This window comes from Micromys minutus, assembly GCF_963924665.1.
Source record: "Micromys minutus genome assembly, chromosome: 16".
Taxonomy (NCBI): domain Eukaryota; kingdom Metazoa; phylum Chordata; class Mammalia; order Rodentia; family Muridae; genus Micromys; species Micromys minutus.
In genome coordinates, this window is record NC_137985.1 from 38860208 (window position 1) to 38877558 (window position 17351).

At 50.2% G+C, this 17351-nt stretch overlaps 1 protein-coding gene across 1 annotated transcript in view; it reads left to right on the plus strand.

Moving 5' to 3' along the window:
* The window catches only part of DSCAML1 (DS cell adhesion molecule like 1), a gene marked incomplete at both ends in the record, with an annotated part of 302088 nt that overhangs the window by 243786 nt on the left and 40951 nt on the right, over positions 1 to 17351 (plus strand). Inside the window, 3 exons of the mRNA XM_080930658.1 lie at positions 12293 to 12492; positions 12852 to 12948; positions 13051 to 13179. Of these exons, the coding sequence (XP_080786784.1) occupies positions 12293 to 12492; positions 12852 to 12948; positions 13051 to 13179 (426 nt within the window). The remainder of the gene's footprint in view (positions 1 to 12292; positions 12493 to 12851; positions 12949 to 13050; positions 13180 to 17351) is intronic.

Here is a 17351-nt window from a genome sequence, read left to right on the forward strand (position 1 = left end):
TGCATCACAGAAAGTCAGAGGAAGGAACCAGACCCTAACAGAGGTGGGCAGATGGAGGAAGCCAGCCTGACCCAAGGAAGCCCTTGAGCTGTAATAGGATAGGCTTACCTTCGTAGGTGACTGCTGGTCCCAAGGTCAGGGTATAATACCTTAGGAAGTACAGTCAACTCTATGATCCAGGATCCAGGTCAGTCCCCATTCACATGAAAACTCTTATCAGACACAAGAGGTGTGTTCATTCACCCGGTGGTGGAACTGTTGCCCTCACACAAGGACAGGAGTCAGTGAACCAAAGGAATTCCCAACCGGATGCCCCACCCTCATGCCTGCTTCCAAGCTACCCAATGCTTTTGTTTTGTTTTGTTTTGTTTCTGCTTTATGTGTATGGGTATTTTCCCTGCATGTATGTCTGTACATCACTAATGCCCGCCTAAGGCAGAAGGGGATGTTGGATCCACCGGAACTGGGGTTTCAGGGAATTATAAACTACCATGTGGATACTGGGTATTGAACCTTGGTCTTGGTCCTCTGAATGATCAGCTAGTACTCTTCACCCCTGAGCCACCTTCCCAGTATCCTCAGTACTCTTTTGACATCTCTCCTCCCTTGCTTGGGCCCTCAACCTGAATGAACTACTTGCAGTTCACATAGACAACCCCAGGAATCACAGTTTGGGATGTCACGCACATGATGCACCCCCTTGCAATAGATGATAAATGGAGACACAGAGTGATCTAGCAGAGGAGTAGCCCAGGATTCCTCTGTGTATTCTCTGGTGGTGAGACCTGAATCTTCACTGTCTCTGAGCTACTTAGGGTCCAGAGCCCATCTATCCTCCCTGTATGAACTGTGTCCCTGGCACCTTACATAGACCAGATCTCTGTCTACTCTGGCACTGTGTGCTGGGAATGGGCAGGTTCCTGCTTGCAGGTCTGGTCAAGCTGGCATCTTAGGTGGCTCCCAGATTCTTCCCTAGGAGCTCCCAAGAAGCTGAAAGAACAGGACAGATGCTCTACCAGATTTGCTAGCAGTCTAGAGACAGAAATCTGAGTGGTGGGCCAACTGAGCCACCACCCCTACTTACAAACAGAAGTGTGGGGCTTATGGGGGAGCTGTTAGTGGCTCTTTCTCCTCCTAGACTATGGCCATTGGTCAGCCTCCACTACCCAGCCCCAGGGTGGCCTATGCCAAGCCAGGAGGGAATCTTCTATGCAGGCAGGAATAGAGGACTCCCTGCATGTTGGTGAGAGAGGAGGGAGTGACGATTTCCATGGCAATGATTAGCCAGTGGCCTCTCTGGCCTTATTGATTTCCAGACTTCATAGAGTAAGAAGCAACACCATGTCTCGTGCTTCATCAAGCAGAAGTAAGGACAGGCTGTAACTTCCTTTTGCCCCTGGGCCTTCTTCACAGAAGAACAGAGTGTCGACAAAGCTCCCAGGAGTCTGCAGCCTCCAAAGAAACAGGAGAGACAAAACAAGCATCTTAGAGATCCGGGAAGGGCCTGAACAGGAGACCTATTCCTGATGCTTGTACCCTGGCTGCTGAGATACAGGGACTTACCTTATTCACTTCCTCTCACCCCCTAAGCCTGAATGAATGGGTTCCTGATCCTGCCTTTCAGATGTTCCAGGGGGTGGGAGACAAGATATCTCTCAACCAACAAAATGTAGGACAGCTGGCTGACCTTATGGCACTAATAGGGTCATTGGAACAGGAGCAACTTATCCCCTAGGGGGCCTGGTGCAGGAAAAATCCCCATCCCAGCCACACTGTTCTGTGAGCATAAGAACTCAGGTCCTCACAGATAGGAGGCTTTGCTGAGGAGATATGGTCCTGCTCACTCAGTATCCACTCCCTGTTTATCCCCAGGTGCCTCACCTGGGCCACTCCTCAGAGGTGGGGACAGATGACATATTATTACTCCCCTGCCCCTGAAGTTCCCATGACCACAGCACTGAAGAGTTTCCAAATGGATCCCAGGTCCAGGCTGTCACTCAGGGCAGCTCAGATGAGACTCAGGATCCAGGCCTCCTGCACACAGGGCTCTATGTGTAGGTAACGTGATACAGAAAACTAGGCAGAGAGCTGAGAAGCACCTTTAACCTTTGCCCTGGGAAGAAAGTCCAAAGCTGCTCCCCAATAATGAGGAAAGCTCCTCTGAGTGAATGCACTGTTATATCACACAAGTCATGAGCATGTACCCACCAGACAGCCTGTTTTCTAACATGTGCCAAGGTCTGTGTATTACCCGCTTTCTGTTGCTAACAATATAAAGACACAGGCTGGCTAAGTCTTAAGAAAAAAAGGAGTTCATTTGGGTTCATAAACCTAGAGGCCCAAGACAGGGTGTGACATGTGAGAAACAACTTATAAATGTGCAAATGAGTATCCTTCCATCTCCTTAAAACTCCATAAGATTTCAATCATTAGCCCTACTGATGATCTACTCGGGATCACCTCCTCAAGGGCACACCTATAAATGCCACCATCAAAATCAAGTGCCCACCCTCCTGATGCTCACGTGGGAATTCGGTTTCCACAAGTGAACACTGGAGAGACACGTTCCAGTTGTATCCAGACCTCAGTGGTCTTCAACAGGGAAAGGTGAGGCAGAGTCTCCACTGCAGCCTCCAGGAGAGAAGGCTAAGGAGTGGGTTACAAAGTGCCCTTGCCTTCAGTTGGGTCAAAGATGGACGAGCCTGGAGTGGATCAGCAGACCCTGAGGAGCAAGCAAAAGGAGAAGGGTGGCTTCAGAGAGACTGGCAGCCAGGCAAAGTGACTGGGACAGAAGTCTGCATGGGGAACAGTCAGGAGAGCACCTGAGAAGAAGGTGGCAACCAGGGACTGAGGGGTGGGAAGTCACCCTGATATTTGGGCATGATCTCCTCTAGGGTGGCAATGGCCTAGGACCCTGAGCAGGCACTAGAGAGGAAGGAGGACTTTGAAGGAACAGTGCCAAGCATTTGTGAACTGGGAGGAAGTCAAGAGCTTGAGGCTGAAGAGAAGAAATGGCAGTGTTAGCCACAAAGATGACCGGAAGGGAGAGGTAGCATGGTTGCTATGACAAAGTAGAGGTGACTGGTTACCCTGGGGCAGCACACGAGGTGACATCTCTATGTAGAGCTGGTTGCTGGTCTTCATGACTCTACGGGACTCAATTCACTAGGGAACCACTTGGTCATCTTCCTGACCTAGAAGATGGGACTTCTGGGCTGAGTACAGAATTCTCCCCCCCCCCAAGTTTGCTGCTTCCAGAAATGCCTCAGTTTCCCCAGCTGCTCCAACAAAGTACTACCAACTAAGTGTCTCAAAGCACTACAGACTGATTCTTTCACGGTCCATAGAGAGTGACACAGGGTGACACCAGCCCTGTGCTTGCTTTCCTGAGGCTCCCTGGGGAAGCATCCTGGTTTCTTTAGGGATTGCAGCAAGTCATGGATGGGTTCCTTGAGTTGCAGAAACATCTCTCCAGTTTCTGCTCTGATTGCCACATGGCTTTCTCCTATGGGGTCACACCATCTTCTCTATGTATCTTCTTACTAGAACCAGCATGGCCACCTCACACTTTGATTAGAAACCACATCTCCCACAGCTAGTGGCTTTCAGGAACGGTCTTCACAGGCCATAGTTGTCTTGTCCTGACTGCTAACTGTGTCTTCACCAAAACCCTCCCCATAGTTCCTCAAGCCTATCTGAACCTGTGCTCACGACCCCACAGCAGGGATCGGCAAGCTAGGCTTAGGCTCAAACCTAGCCTGTACCTGAATGTCTAGTACCAGGCTGTATCCCTTCTTCCTTCCTGGTTTACTCTCTATGGCTTCTTTGGTGATGCAGCGACCAGCTAAGCCTAGGATACTATTTGAACCTTTCCAGGAAACGCTCAAAACTCCAGCTCCGAGGTGTTCTCAGCAATGACCCAGAACACCTTCTCCTAGTAGCCAAAGAAAGATGTTCATATCTCCTGTTTCTGAAAGGATTCTGTCAGTTCCAGGCCATCTTTAATCACCACCGCCACCACCCCCACCCAAACCTCCTAGGGCTGTGGGGAGAGGGGTTTAATGAGCTAATTCGTGGAGAGCATTAACCACGGTGCATGCACATAATCAGCATTCAATAAATGTTAGCTATTATTATTACTGTCTCTTTTTTTCCAGCACTCTCAGTAGGGAAAATGGGTCCCCATCCCCCACTCCACTCCTGATCTTGCACACTTTGGCCAGTGGCCAAGGGAGAACATGACTGCCCCATTTTATAGCTGGACAGAGAAAGGTCTGGTGAGACTGGGGGTATCATCTTCACCCTCCATGCCTCAGAGATAGGCCTGAGGCTTGAGGCTGCAAGGTTCAGCAGCCTTTTCCTAGCGAGCACACACACACACACACACACACACACACACACACGTGCACACACTCTTCCTAGCTGAGCCCTGATGCCTATATCCTTGAACTGTGGACAGCTAGAGTCTTGGGGGGCCTACAGCTCCCCAGACTACTCCCTGCCTGTTCACCAAGGCCAGGCTGGTTGCTGCCACACAATTTGAACCAATCTCACACTTCAGGTGGAGCTTGCCTAATCAGGGGTGACAGGAAGCCGGAGCGGGTGCAATCAAATTAACAACGCCATGGCCTAGCTCTTTAAGAACCAGGAAAGCAAAGCAGGCACCAACCAGAAGGGAACCCCCTCCCAAGCTGTCCCAGGGGGAAGCTGGCGGAGCTGGGCCTGCCACTGAGGCTGGGCTGAGCGGCTGAGTGGAAACCGCTCCCACCTCCCAGTGTGCCAACGATGCCCCTTTGTGGTGGCTTATCTCACACTGCCAAGCAGGTCCTGTTCTTGTTGGGGAGCTTGTTAACATGGAGGGAAACACGGGCTTTGCAGGGAGGGAGAAAACACTGGGTTTGAGGAAAAGGAATCCCCACTCCACCCCCCAACCTCTCAGGCTGCTTGTAATCCTTTCAAAAACAAAAGGCTCTGAGAGCCTCAGAGAGAGGAAGAGGAAGGTGAAACTTTCTCCCCTGTCAGGTTGGGTGTGCAGCGCTCAGAGCTCTGCTCCAGGGCACCTGCTGTCTCTGAGAGCTGTCCATCAAGGGGCAAAGAGGGCTTCCAGAAACCCATTTCATCTCCCTGAGACATTCTCCCATCCCTCCCCTCTGACAGAAAGACTAGGGAGATTAAGTTGATATCAGAAAGACTTTCTAAAAAAAAGCCAAAGCCCTCCCTGGGTGGGGCTAAATACTGGCTTTGTTTTCGTGCCTCTGATTGTGGTGGCTTCAAGGACTTGAGGACTTTCTGCCTTAGGCAAGGGAAGGATCAAAAATCCGGCCCTAGGGTACTATACAACACCAGGCTGAAGGTGTTCCCACTCAGACCCATTAAGTTACAACCTCTAAAGGTGGAGTCTATCCCATGATAAGTTTGTTTTATTTTGAGGGGTTTGTTCTTGCTAAGACAAGGTCTCATGTAGCACACAGTGACCTGAAATTCACTATATAGCTGGAGGTGACCCTTCATTTCTGATCTTCCTGCCTCCTGGGCCCAGTTTATGTGATGCTGAGGATTAAACCCAGGGCTTCACACATGCTAAGCTCAACCAATTGAGCTACATGCCCCATGATGAGTTAGTTATTAAGCTTCATAATAATTCTCCAGTGTCAACAGGTATGAAAATTACCTGGACCATCCCTACATCACCCATCTGGGAGAGCATCCTTGGTCCTCAATTTCCAAGCCAATCCTTTCCCCAAGTCAGCCTTAACCACATCTCTGGCACATTAGTACCAGGTGCCTTTTATGCCTGTCTCTAAGCTCTGCCCCATCCCGTTCCTCTGTCCAGTGTCACAGGGTCAGTAGTTCCCAAATGCCCTGAGCCAGACTCCGACTGGCTATGTGACCATAGCCTATTTACTTCTCCAAACCTCAGTTTCCCCATCTGTGAGGATCAAATATCTTCATTCCCAGCGCCCGGTGCATAGTAAACCCTCAGTCAAATCGAGTTTTCTCTGTGACTGGCACCCAGGAGCCTCACTGTCAGCCACTCAGACTCAGACAAGCAGCCTTTGTCATCGGTTTCTTCCTGTTCTTCCCGCAGGGCAGCAATTCTCCACTGGGGATTCATAGCTGAAGCTTCCTTCCCTGGTGGATTGAGTATTGTCAGAAAAAGCAGCTGAGCTCCTGTCACTGTAGAGGAGAAGGAGGGAGCCTGCCTCACAGTCTCTACTCCTGCCCCAGCAACAGATGCAGTCACTAAGGACTGGTCTCTGTCCCCCACACACCAATCTACCTCCTATTTTCTGTCTTCTTCTGGACTCCTCCCAAAAGTCATCCAGGGGTGTGTTGGGGTGCAACCAGGAAGGAGAAGTCTAGGCTAACACTAAAGGAAGGGCATAGCAAACTGTTAGAAGCTTGATGCCCTCCTTACAGATCACCATGATGTGACTTCAAGCAGATTGCTTAACCTCTCTGAGCTTCTATACTGGCCTATGTGTGTGTTTGTGTGTGAGAGAGAAACTGGTGGGGGTGGGGGTGGGCAGGAAAGGGAGAGAGAGAGAGCCTAATCTAGCTTCCTTTGAAGCAAGGAATGGGGTGTTCTTCAAAACATAATTCAGTGTTCTGCACACTTAAGGAATAGACTCATCCCTGCCTACGAAATGAGACCTTGGGAAAGGAGGAGGGATCTGGGAGCTGGGAGCTGGGAAAAGAGGTAGGAGCCAGGCTGACAAAGCTTAGTCCATAGTGTAATGTCTTAGAACTCAAGCTCCTACGTCCTGGCACTTGGGAGGCAGAAATAGGTAGATCTCTGTGAGTTTGAGACCAGCCTGGTCTATATAGTGAGCTCCAGGACAGTCAGAGGGACTAAAAGAGAGAGACCCTATTCAAAAAAAAAAAAAAATCTACCTCTAAGACTAAGAGTGGTGGCAAAACATGTAGGTGCTGGATGAGTGTCTCATGGTGTTTTAAAAATCTATCAGCCTCTCACATCAAATTAAAATGTAAATAGCAGCTGATCCAGGCAGGACCTCAGGGGCAACAGGAGCCAGCCTGAAAGTAATTTCACAGATGGAACCGGTAACATCGGATTCTGACAACTGTCCTGTTTTTGAAATTGATTTCCTCTCTCCTGGGCTGGCAGCCCCGGAGGGCCCTGGATCTCAGGAAGATGGCTGCTCCCTGCAATCAGCACCCCTCTATTCTAGGTCCCCCTCTGCTGTCTGATGCGCCTGCCTGTAAGGGCCCATGGGACAAGGAGGAGGAGAAAACAGTTTAGGCTTTAGATCCACAGGCCTAACTGGCAGTGGCTTGAGTTCCATGACCCATCAAGGTTGCCTGGGAGTCACAGAGGACCACAGAATTTCCTTTTCATAGATATGTGCCAGGTTGGGGCCCACAGAGACTTCTGCCTGGGAGTCTTCCCATCAGACCAAGGAGGCAGCATGTGAGAGAGCACGTCCAGTTGGGCACTCTTGCAGGAGATGTGTTTGTGTGTGACGGACATGGAGACAGGGAAGAAGCTAGAATCTACTAGGATGCTGCTGTGCCCTCTACCACCATTTGTCCCATGCTGGACACTTGGGTGTCACTTAATGGCACAGGGATGGGAAGCTTTAAGCCATGGGCCTGCTGCTCACCACAAGTCTCTCAGGGTCACCTCCCACCTAAAAGGAACAACATGGTAATCCAAGGCCCTCGTTAGCATATCCGCCCAGGACTCTGCCCCGTGTTTCATCATTTCCACGTCTGTCTCTGGTCCTGAAACTCAGATCCCTCCCTCACTCCCCATGGTCATATGCTGAGGCTGCACCAGCAAGAACACAGAACCCACACGTTAGTGACAACCCAATCCTATTTCTGAAAAACAGAGACTTCGCACAAGGAGGGCAGGGAGGCAGATGGCAAGAGGCAGCCAGCTCTGTCGCTGCAGCTCAGGGTGAATGGCCCCTGCTGGAAGCCTCAGGTTCCTGTCTGAAGAATGGGGCTAATGAGACTCATTTCCCGTGGCTGGCATCAGGAGAGCTAAGGGAAGATGAAACAGTTGCTTACAGCATCCAGAGCACTATAGGTGCCAAGGATGTCATAGAGCTAGTGAGGTAGCAGGAGCAGACTGGGCCTCTCTGCAGGGGACAACAGCTCAGAGTCCCTCAGAGAAGGTCACTCATGGAAAGCACACAGAATATGCTGTCACATGGAATGCTTGCTACCACAGAGGACCACATGTGCATGTGTGCATGCATGCGTGTGTGTGTGTGTGTGTGTGTGTGTGTGTGTGTGTGTGTGTGTAGGCAGTGTATACAGAGGGAATATCGACTCACTGTTCCCTCAATTAAGCAATCACACCAGGGCCTTCGCATATAGGGGCAAACCCCCCTGGCTCACATGTGATGGTACTATGTAAGTGTATAGGGATATAAGAAAGACTGCTTCTGATTGCTGGTTGAGATATGTTTTAGAGTCCCCCCCTCCCATTCTCCCACTCTCACTTCCTCCCTTCTCCTCCTCTTCCTTCTTTCTGCTTCCTCCTCCACATTGTCCTCCTCCTCCTTCTTCATGGCCATCACTTTACTACTCAAACAGTCTCAAACAATCTTCCTGCCTCAGCACCCCCATAGCTGGGGCTATCGCTGTATCTCCCTGTGCTCAGCTTTCTCCCTCTTTCCAGGGGTACTTCTGCCCTGCTAGTGGAGTGACCTTGGGACTAATAACTTTCCTAAAGAGCCTAAGTTTCTTCCCTTGTACAGAGTATTACAAGTTGGAGTCCTACCATTCACTTAACTCAGTATCAACATACATCATCAATATAAAAATGTGAGATATTTTACGTCTCTCTTCTCTTTGCATTTCTGAAACCTGCTGTCTGTTTTACATGTATAGTGCCTCTCAATCAGCTCCGCCATGTTTCAGGTGCTCAGCAGGGCGTGCGGTTGATGGATACAGTGCGGTGGAGTGGGTCTTTATCTGGGCACTATTGCTTCTGCGGAATCATCTGCCAGAAACATTTTAAGCCAGAAGTTGGTACATGTGGACCTAGCTAATGCTTCCATTAGAGCCGGAGTGGGACAGGGGTGACTTGTGGGTGGAAACCGAGCCTGATAGGGCAGGTGCCGTACAAGTACCCGTACGCTTATTGTGCCCCCACAGCCATTCTGTGGGACACAGAGATGCTAAATTTAATGTGTTGGAAGCCTACAGAGCTGACAGTGACAAGTCTAGAACCAAATCCTGGCCCCCAAATCCTTCAAGCTCCCATCATCCTCGTCTTCAATGGCTTCCCTGAACTAGCAGTAAAGAGAGCTGTGGGGTGTGGTACTTCGCACTTGTTACTGTAAAAACATCTAGCCAAGCGGAGAATGGGCAGCCAGCCCCAGATGTGGTTGCTATGCAGGGCTGAGGAGCCAAAGATCTCTGGAGACCCTGTGGTCTCTGATTATCCACAAATCTGTCTCTGGGTAACCCTGATGGAAAGACAAGTACCCTGAAGGAGATGCACAGGTTATCCGATACTCAAAGGTTTGGCACCCCCGGGGTGAGTGGAATCTGACTTAGGGTCTGTGTTCCACTTGGCACGTTGCAGGCCCTGGCATGAAGCTGTGTCTGGATAGAAGGCATTTTGACATGGGGTACTGGAGGCCTGCTTGGAGGGCAGAGCCTAGATGAGCAAGCTTCTCACCATGGCTCAGAGCTGGGAAGTTTTTTGCAAGGATTCTTCCTCCCTGTTCCCCTCCCCTTCCAGACTTTGACCTGTGAAAAGGCTGAAGCTGCCCCCACCCTCCTTGTACACACACACACACACACACACACACACACACACAGAGTCATGAACAAAATCACCTCTCCCCCCAACTACCTTAGGCCCACCCAGAGATTCAGATTCAGGCCTTGCTCATTCCCTGCGGGTATCACGGAAGCAGCTGCATCTCCCCTACCCTCGCATTCCCACCCTCCCGTAAAACATGGAGGCATCTGCAGTGCAAGCTCGACTTGTCGATGTAAAATCTCACTCTATATTCCACCCAGGTTTATATGAGTGAATTATGCAAATCTTTGATGGAAAAATATTCCTGCGCACATCCTTGAGAGTGTAAAACCTTAGTCAATAATTCATACTTGGATGTCTCTGACTGCAGGCTTTTTCTTCATTATAACTTACACCTTGTTATTTGTCTTTCGCCTTTTATTGTGTATTCTGGTGCAATGCCGTGCATTATAAAGTTTATCTGCTTCATTATTTGATGAGCCGGGACTAGGGGAATGTGCTAAGACGTTGGTATGGGGGCCTGGGGCTAGGGTTGCCCCCACCCCTACCCCGCATCAGATCTACACATGGAAGCCTCAGAGGGAATAGCTGACTGTGAGGCGTGACCTTGGGGAGCCTGAGAAAGCAGATGCTGTCCTCCACTTGTTCAGATCATCCCTTCACCCTCAGTTGGTACCTGGGATGAGACCCCTCAAGGCCCAGTCTTTCTTTCTCCAAAGGTTTCTTTGGTCATAAAAGCCAGCTGTCCCTGGGGAGTTGGTTGGAAAGATCAGTGTCCGAGCTAGCCATTAAAATGGGGAGGGTGGGGGAGAAGGAGGACTGGAGAGTGACTCGGTTGGTAAAGTGCTTGCTGCACAAGAAAGAGAACCTGTGTTTGATCCCCAAAACCTATGTAAAAAGCTGAGCGTGATGGCATCACTGTAAGCCCCGAACTAGGGAAACAGAGACAGTGGTATCCCTAGGATTAGCTGGTCAGACTGGTTGACCATATCGATGAGCTCTGAGCTCAATAGCTGACATCAAGGGCCTCTTCCTGGGCTCTGGGGTATACACACACACACACACACACACACACACACACACACACACACACCTATTCAAGCACAACAAGAAAACAGAACAAGTGTTCCAGGAGAACACTGGAGGAGGCAGAGGAATCAGCGGAGTCACTGGAAAGGAGCAGGCTTTATGCCAGTGGACCAAGTTTGGAAACAAGAGAAGACAGGATCTCTTTCATGCACCACCACACCAACAAGCCAGTGATGGTGAACAGTGAGCTACTCTCTGATCTGCAGAACCAACTGTGAGCAGACTCCATATCCTAGGTCATGGAGAATGCCCCTCGCAAGTGTGGACTGGGTCCTCTCATGCATTTCTAGAAACACTCCTCAGACACCTCCCTTGTTCCTGTTGCCCACAATTAGATCTATCTTCCCAGTTCCCCCATTTGGGAGGTCAGGAATATGTTATTCAAGGCGTGGCACTGTGCTTCATGATCGTGGGTGAGCCCAGAACACATTGTTCTGAATTGAGCAGGGGGCATAGACCATCCTCCTTCCCTGTTTCTGGTCAAGACACGTAAGTCCATAGGAGGCCCAGCTGCTGGTAAAGCTCCTTGTCAGGCGAGTGGAAAGGGCCTCTTAAGGACCAACCAGGGTCTTGGCTCTGCCTTGGTAAAACCACAGGATCAGCAGGTGGGGCAGGGTGGGTGGACCTTCCTATTGCTGCTAAAAGATCTTTCATAATGTCCTTGTGGAACAAATTGGAGCTAAACGTACCTCAGTCCCTCTGACATACAGAGACCCTGGCCTTAGAGCATGATCCTGAACCCGGGGTCCACAGAAGCTCCAGACATCAAAGAGATGATTCCATGGGGCCAGATGTTTGAGTGTGGAGAACTCACATCTTTTGATGTTAGCCTCAAACTGAAATTTAGTGATCCCAGTGAACATAGGCTAAAAACCACAGCAGTAACAGTGTGTGTGTATATGTGTGTGTGTGATACTGTCACCTGTAGAAATGTACAAATATTTTCACGTCATGTCATATTTATTGTAGACCTCTCAAAATAGCCTTCATGATCATCACTGCTGCAAAAGCAGGGTATATAAGACAGTAATTATAAGGCCTGCCACCAGATCTCATCTCATAAAGAATAAGAGCAGAACATACTGGTGTGTGATAAACAATATCCAAAGTTTGCTTGTTAGTGTTTTTAATATTTGCACAGCTGTATTTCAGTATAACTGGTTTTCTTTGTAACTGTGTCGCGCATGTAAAATAAACTGGTGTCAGTAGAAAGGTCCCGGAAATGTAAGGGGAAGGGGAGGAAAGTTCCAGGCATGGATACCAAGGGACAGGAGGTGCCCCTTCCTGGGAGGAAGCCCTCTGAGGCTGGGCAGCAAGGGCAGAGCTTAGAGGCGGGACATCCAGGGTAGCCAGGGGTGGGACAGAGCAAGGAACGGAACCTCTGCCATGTGGTCACCTCCTGCCTCTCTGGACTGGTCTTGAGATAGTCACATCCCCTTGCCTCTTCTTCCTCAGTCCCAGCTATGATCACATCCCACCCCAACACCACTATTGCCATCAAGGGCCACGCCAAGGAGCTGAACTGCACCGCACGTGGCGAGCGGCCCATCATAATCCGCTGGGAGAAGGGGGACACGGTCATCGATCCCGACCGCGTCATGCGGTATGCCATCGCTACCAAGGACAACGGCGATGAGGTGGTCTCCACACTTAAGGTGGGTGCCCAGTCCCAAGCCTAGGAGCACCTTTCATCTCTATCCAAAGGAGGCAAATGGGAGGCTGGGAGCCCTTACCCCTCACAAGGTACCTACCATTCCCACCGAAAAATTTCTGCATCCGAACTTCACCCTGTCTCCTGTCTGACAACCATAGCTATTTTTATGTGGGTTCCAAGTCTCCTCTGTGACCCTTCCTCCCTGCTGGAGTTCTCTGTGTGCATATCTCAATCCCTCTGCAAAGAGAGATGTCTTAGATAGAACCCCTCTGAGTCTCCCCCCCCCAGTCACCCTAAATGTCCCCTCTAAAATACTCTTCCTGTTTCCTCTCTTTGCTGTTCCTGCTGGTCCTGTCTCAGCTCAAGCCAGCTGACCGTGGGGACTCCGTGTTCTTCAGCTGCCATGCAATCAACTCATATGGAGAGGACCGGGGTTTGATCCAGCTCACTGTGCAAGGTCCGTTCACCAGCCCACCCTCCCGGTCACCTTCCCTAGGGCCCAGAGGCCCACAGCTGCCTGCTACTATCTCACCTTTGTTCCTCTTTGTTCCCTGCCCAGAGCCCCCTGACCCCCCAGAGCTGGAGATCCGGGAGGTGAAGGCCCGGAGCATGAACCTGCGCTGGACTCAGAGATTTGATGGAAACAGCATCATCACCGGCTTTGATATTGAATACAAGAATAAATCAGGTAGGTGCTGAGACAGATGCTGAGGGTTTGCCTACTGGGGCCCTTGGTGGTATGCAGCCTGCCTGTGCCTCTGCGAAGGAGCAGCACCCACCTGACACAGAATCACCAGCACCCCCATGTGTACAGCCACCCCTCCAGAAGAGAGGGGACAATGGCTAGCTTAGGAAGCGAGGCTACAGATCGAGATATACTGATGGCAGGAAAAGATTGATCCCTTGGAGCTTGATTCTCTCTCGTGGTCTGATTTATAGGTTCCTAGTGTCAAGTGCTCTGTGGGGATGTCATGGGTTTGCAGGATCACCAGAATGGTCTTGGTTTGGGATGGTGAGTGCCTTGGAGATCAGTAAGATGGAGTCACTGAGTCCCTACTCCCAGAGCATTTCCAGAGCCTTCTTCTACAGCCCCAGAGGCTCTAAGCTGCCGTCAAATCACTGTGAGGTGCTGTGACATGCTCCAGTCTAGCTACAGACACCCAGGAATCACACTGAACACAGTGAAGAAGTACCGCTGCCAAGGATCATCAGGAAAGGCCCCGCCTGGTCCCTGGTGGACGCTTCACTAAGCTAGGTCTAGAGGACTAACTGGTAGAACATGCTACCTGCAGAGAGAAGAAGCTCGGAGCCAGGCAAAGCGCAGCTCAGGTTTCACGTACCCCATCCATTGGCACCACACTGTGGCTGCAGGTGTGCTTTGGAGCAGGAACGGAGGACAGCCTTCACGCTGAGCTTCTGCTCTGTGCAGCCATGTCTGAGCTCCCAAGAGGCTTGAGCAGCACAGCCCCCACAAGGATGGATGCATGCTAAAACCTGGCATCCGACAGCAGAGCAAAGAGGTACTTGAAGCCCTGCAAATCATAACAGCAGAGACAGAGGTGTAAGGAGGGTGAGCGTGTCTGACTCACACCCAGGCCTCTCAAGAAGCTGAGCAGGAGCCTCCCAGAGGCACACGTCACTTCTGTGGGGTGATGTCCAGTCAGTGGGTAGCGGGTGCCTGGGAGATCTTGGCTCCCTGCTCCTGTGTTCTTTGTAACTACTGCTCTGCCCTTCCCCCTGACTGCACCGCTGCCCGTTCCCTAACTCGCCCCTTCCCGAGACAAACCTCTTTAATGTATGGAAGCTCTTCCTAGGGCACTGCTCAGCTCAGATGATGAGGAACACTCACTGAGAGCATCACCCATCCGGGAGGAGATGTAGAAGAGAGGCAGCCAGGGAAAATGTCATTCTTCAATACGTCTATATCACATCTCTCTACCCCATCCTCCTCTGGCTCTTACTGAATAAAGTACCGTGAGGAATAGGCTGGACAGCGGTGGGAAGGGTGGAGTAAAACTTCACACACACCCCACACACGCTTTGCATACTTAAAGAGATCCAGAGACCTGCTCCAGAAGAGCTCACCCAACCAAGCATCTGGCACATTGTGGCACAGTGGTGCAAGGGCTCCATGAGAGCTTCAGCTCACTGCCACCGAGACAAAGGGTGTGAGCAGGGTGCAGTCTCCCCATCTATAAAGTGGGTGCAGAAAGAATGCCTAATGGAGGAAGGCTGTGGAAATGTTTAGAAGCAGCTGGCACAAGGCTAGAGGGAGCCCCTGGCAACTGTAATCCACCCTCCCCAGTAGCTCAAATACCTCATGTGGCAGTTTAGAGCCCTATGGGACTCACAGACTGAAATTTATGTCTGTCAGTCATCCGCATGGACTGCATGCCAATCTGCCCGCTGCCCCTAGAATCATGCAAAAGTCATGTAGTAGAAAAAAAAAGAGAATGAATTAAGAAGCAGGATGTTGCCCTTGGAGAGAGAACATAAATGGCACACGCAGGCACACACACTTTCAGAACCATTACACAGCACTATCCAATCAAATGCAATTCACTGTTAACTGTATCACATGAGGATGGAGGACTGTATCCAAGGGAACAGAAGAATGACTCAAAAGAAGGAAGTGGGCATGTGTGTGTGTGTGTGTGTGTGTGTGTGTGTGTGTGTGTGTGTGTGTGTGCCTGTGTGTGTGCCTGTGTGTGAGAGTGTTTGTGTGTGTACCTGTGTGTGTGCCTGTGTGTATGAGCGTGTTTTTATGTTTGTGTGTGTGTATGTATGTGTGTGTGTGTTATGTAATCTCACTGTTTTGTATCTATGGAAATAGGGAGATGACAGTCATTTCTAAAACTGCAGACTTGGAGTGACCAAATATCAGAATTGTGTGACCCTTAGCAAATATTTTTAAGCATCTTTGAACATTTCTCTGTGTTTTTCTTAGACGGTAGGGTGATTTTTGAGCCAAGTTCTTGTCCTGAAGCTAGGCTGTCCCAAAACTCTCTCTATAGCTCAGGCTGTCCTCAAACTTGCTATCATCCTGACTCATCCTCCTAAATGCTAAGATCATGAGTTTGCAGTACCATAGATAGAATTCTTGCTTTTTGTTTTGTGGTGCTGGGGACTGAGCAAGCCAGGACCTCTTCAATGCTAGGCAAGCTCACAAGCCTTAGCCCTAACACTATGCAAAGGGGAGATGGGAATCCTTCATTCTCAGGGAAGTCGTGAGGATGAATGGAACGTAAAACCTTCCACGGCTCTCTTTTGTGTCTCTGCCCCCTCCCTTCGGCCTCCTGTCCCAGACCACACCCAAGCTGGGTCTCAACCATCTGCTCACGATGCCCTGCTCCTTGGCCAGGTTTTCTGCCACATTGCTCATCATGCTAATTTTCCAAGGGAAATTACCAAGCCTGCCCTTTCTAAGCCACCGTGTTCGTGCTGTCTCTTCCCGGCCCCAGGCAGTAGAGTAATAATACATGAATCTGAATGATAAATAGCACCGTCCACACAAATCTATCAGATGGTGCCACGTGTGCACTGAAAAATGCAGATGCCACGTTTGCCTCTGCTCACCAAGCACAGAGCCGGGACTGGCTTGTCGGAGGATAGCCCTCAAAGCCCAGAACACTGTCTTGGGGGCCAGCCAACTTGGGGACTGTGCTGGCCCCATGGCAAGAGCCATCATGGTTTAGTATGTTGTTCTGTGGGAACTGGGGTGTGGCTGGTCCTGAGATGTTGCCACTTGCTGCTGTGACACCCCCACCACCAAGAATCTTTGTGCCACTGAGAGAGTGCATTCAAGGAGGTGTGCTTCGGAAGTGGAATGCACAGGGCTGGGCGGGGGGACTCAGCAGAGAGACTGGATTCATGTTCCCCTTGAGGCATCTTTTCTTCCCCTGAACCCTCTGAGGTAAAGTGGCTCCTAAAACGGCCAAAGCCCAGGCTCCTTTCAGCAAGCAGTCTTATGAGCAATAGGTACAACCATCCCCCCAGCTTCTTCCTTACTTTTCTAAGAAGAATATTTTGTATCATAAACCCTTTGATGAAGAAAGGATGAGAGAGCCCTTAATGAAATATGTTAATCTGGGCAATGCAGGCACATATGAAAGGGAATATTAGAGACAATATTCACCAAATCCAGTGCAATGCTCCTAGAGAGAAGAAAACAGGCCCCTGAGTTCAACTGTTCAGCATCAGAGAGACGGCCATGATCAAGTCTGGAAACTCAGGAGAGCCCTCCAAACATGACTTGGATGCATTAACCATGATGGGTCTCCAGGAGAGAGGTGTTTTAAACCAACATTAAAAAAAAAAAATGATTTGGGAGCGAGGTGGTGGTGGTGGTGAACACCTTTAATCCCAGCACTCAGGAGACAGAGGCAGGTGGATCTCTGTGAGTCTGAGGATTTACAGAGCAAGCTCTGGGACAGCCAAGGGGACAAAAAGAAACTGTCTTGAAAAACTAAAAAAAGTGGGGAGAGTGAGGTGGGGAGGTAGGGACACAAGGTCAAATCTACCTACTAACAAGTGACAAGAGAAAATGAAGAGCTGCTATCTGGAACAGCCCATCCCCTTCATTCCCGTGACTGGCAAAGGAGGAAGATGGGGAAGGAAAGACAAAACAGAGGAACTCCAAATTCAAAGTAAAAATCCAAAAACGATGGCTTTGATCTAAAAGCCAGTGACAGGTTTTGAGACGTCAATACTTGAAACTTGGGGGTAAGGACCAAAGCTTTAGACATGACTTCTGTCTTCAGAGGGCTTCTTGGGCAATGCTCCTAGAACCGTGAGCTCCAAACTACGACGGCTATAACGAGACCTTTATAGGAGGCTGAGGGGGTGGACAAGAGCCAGGCT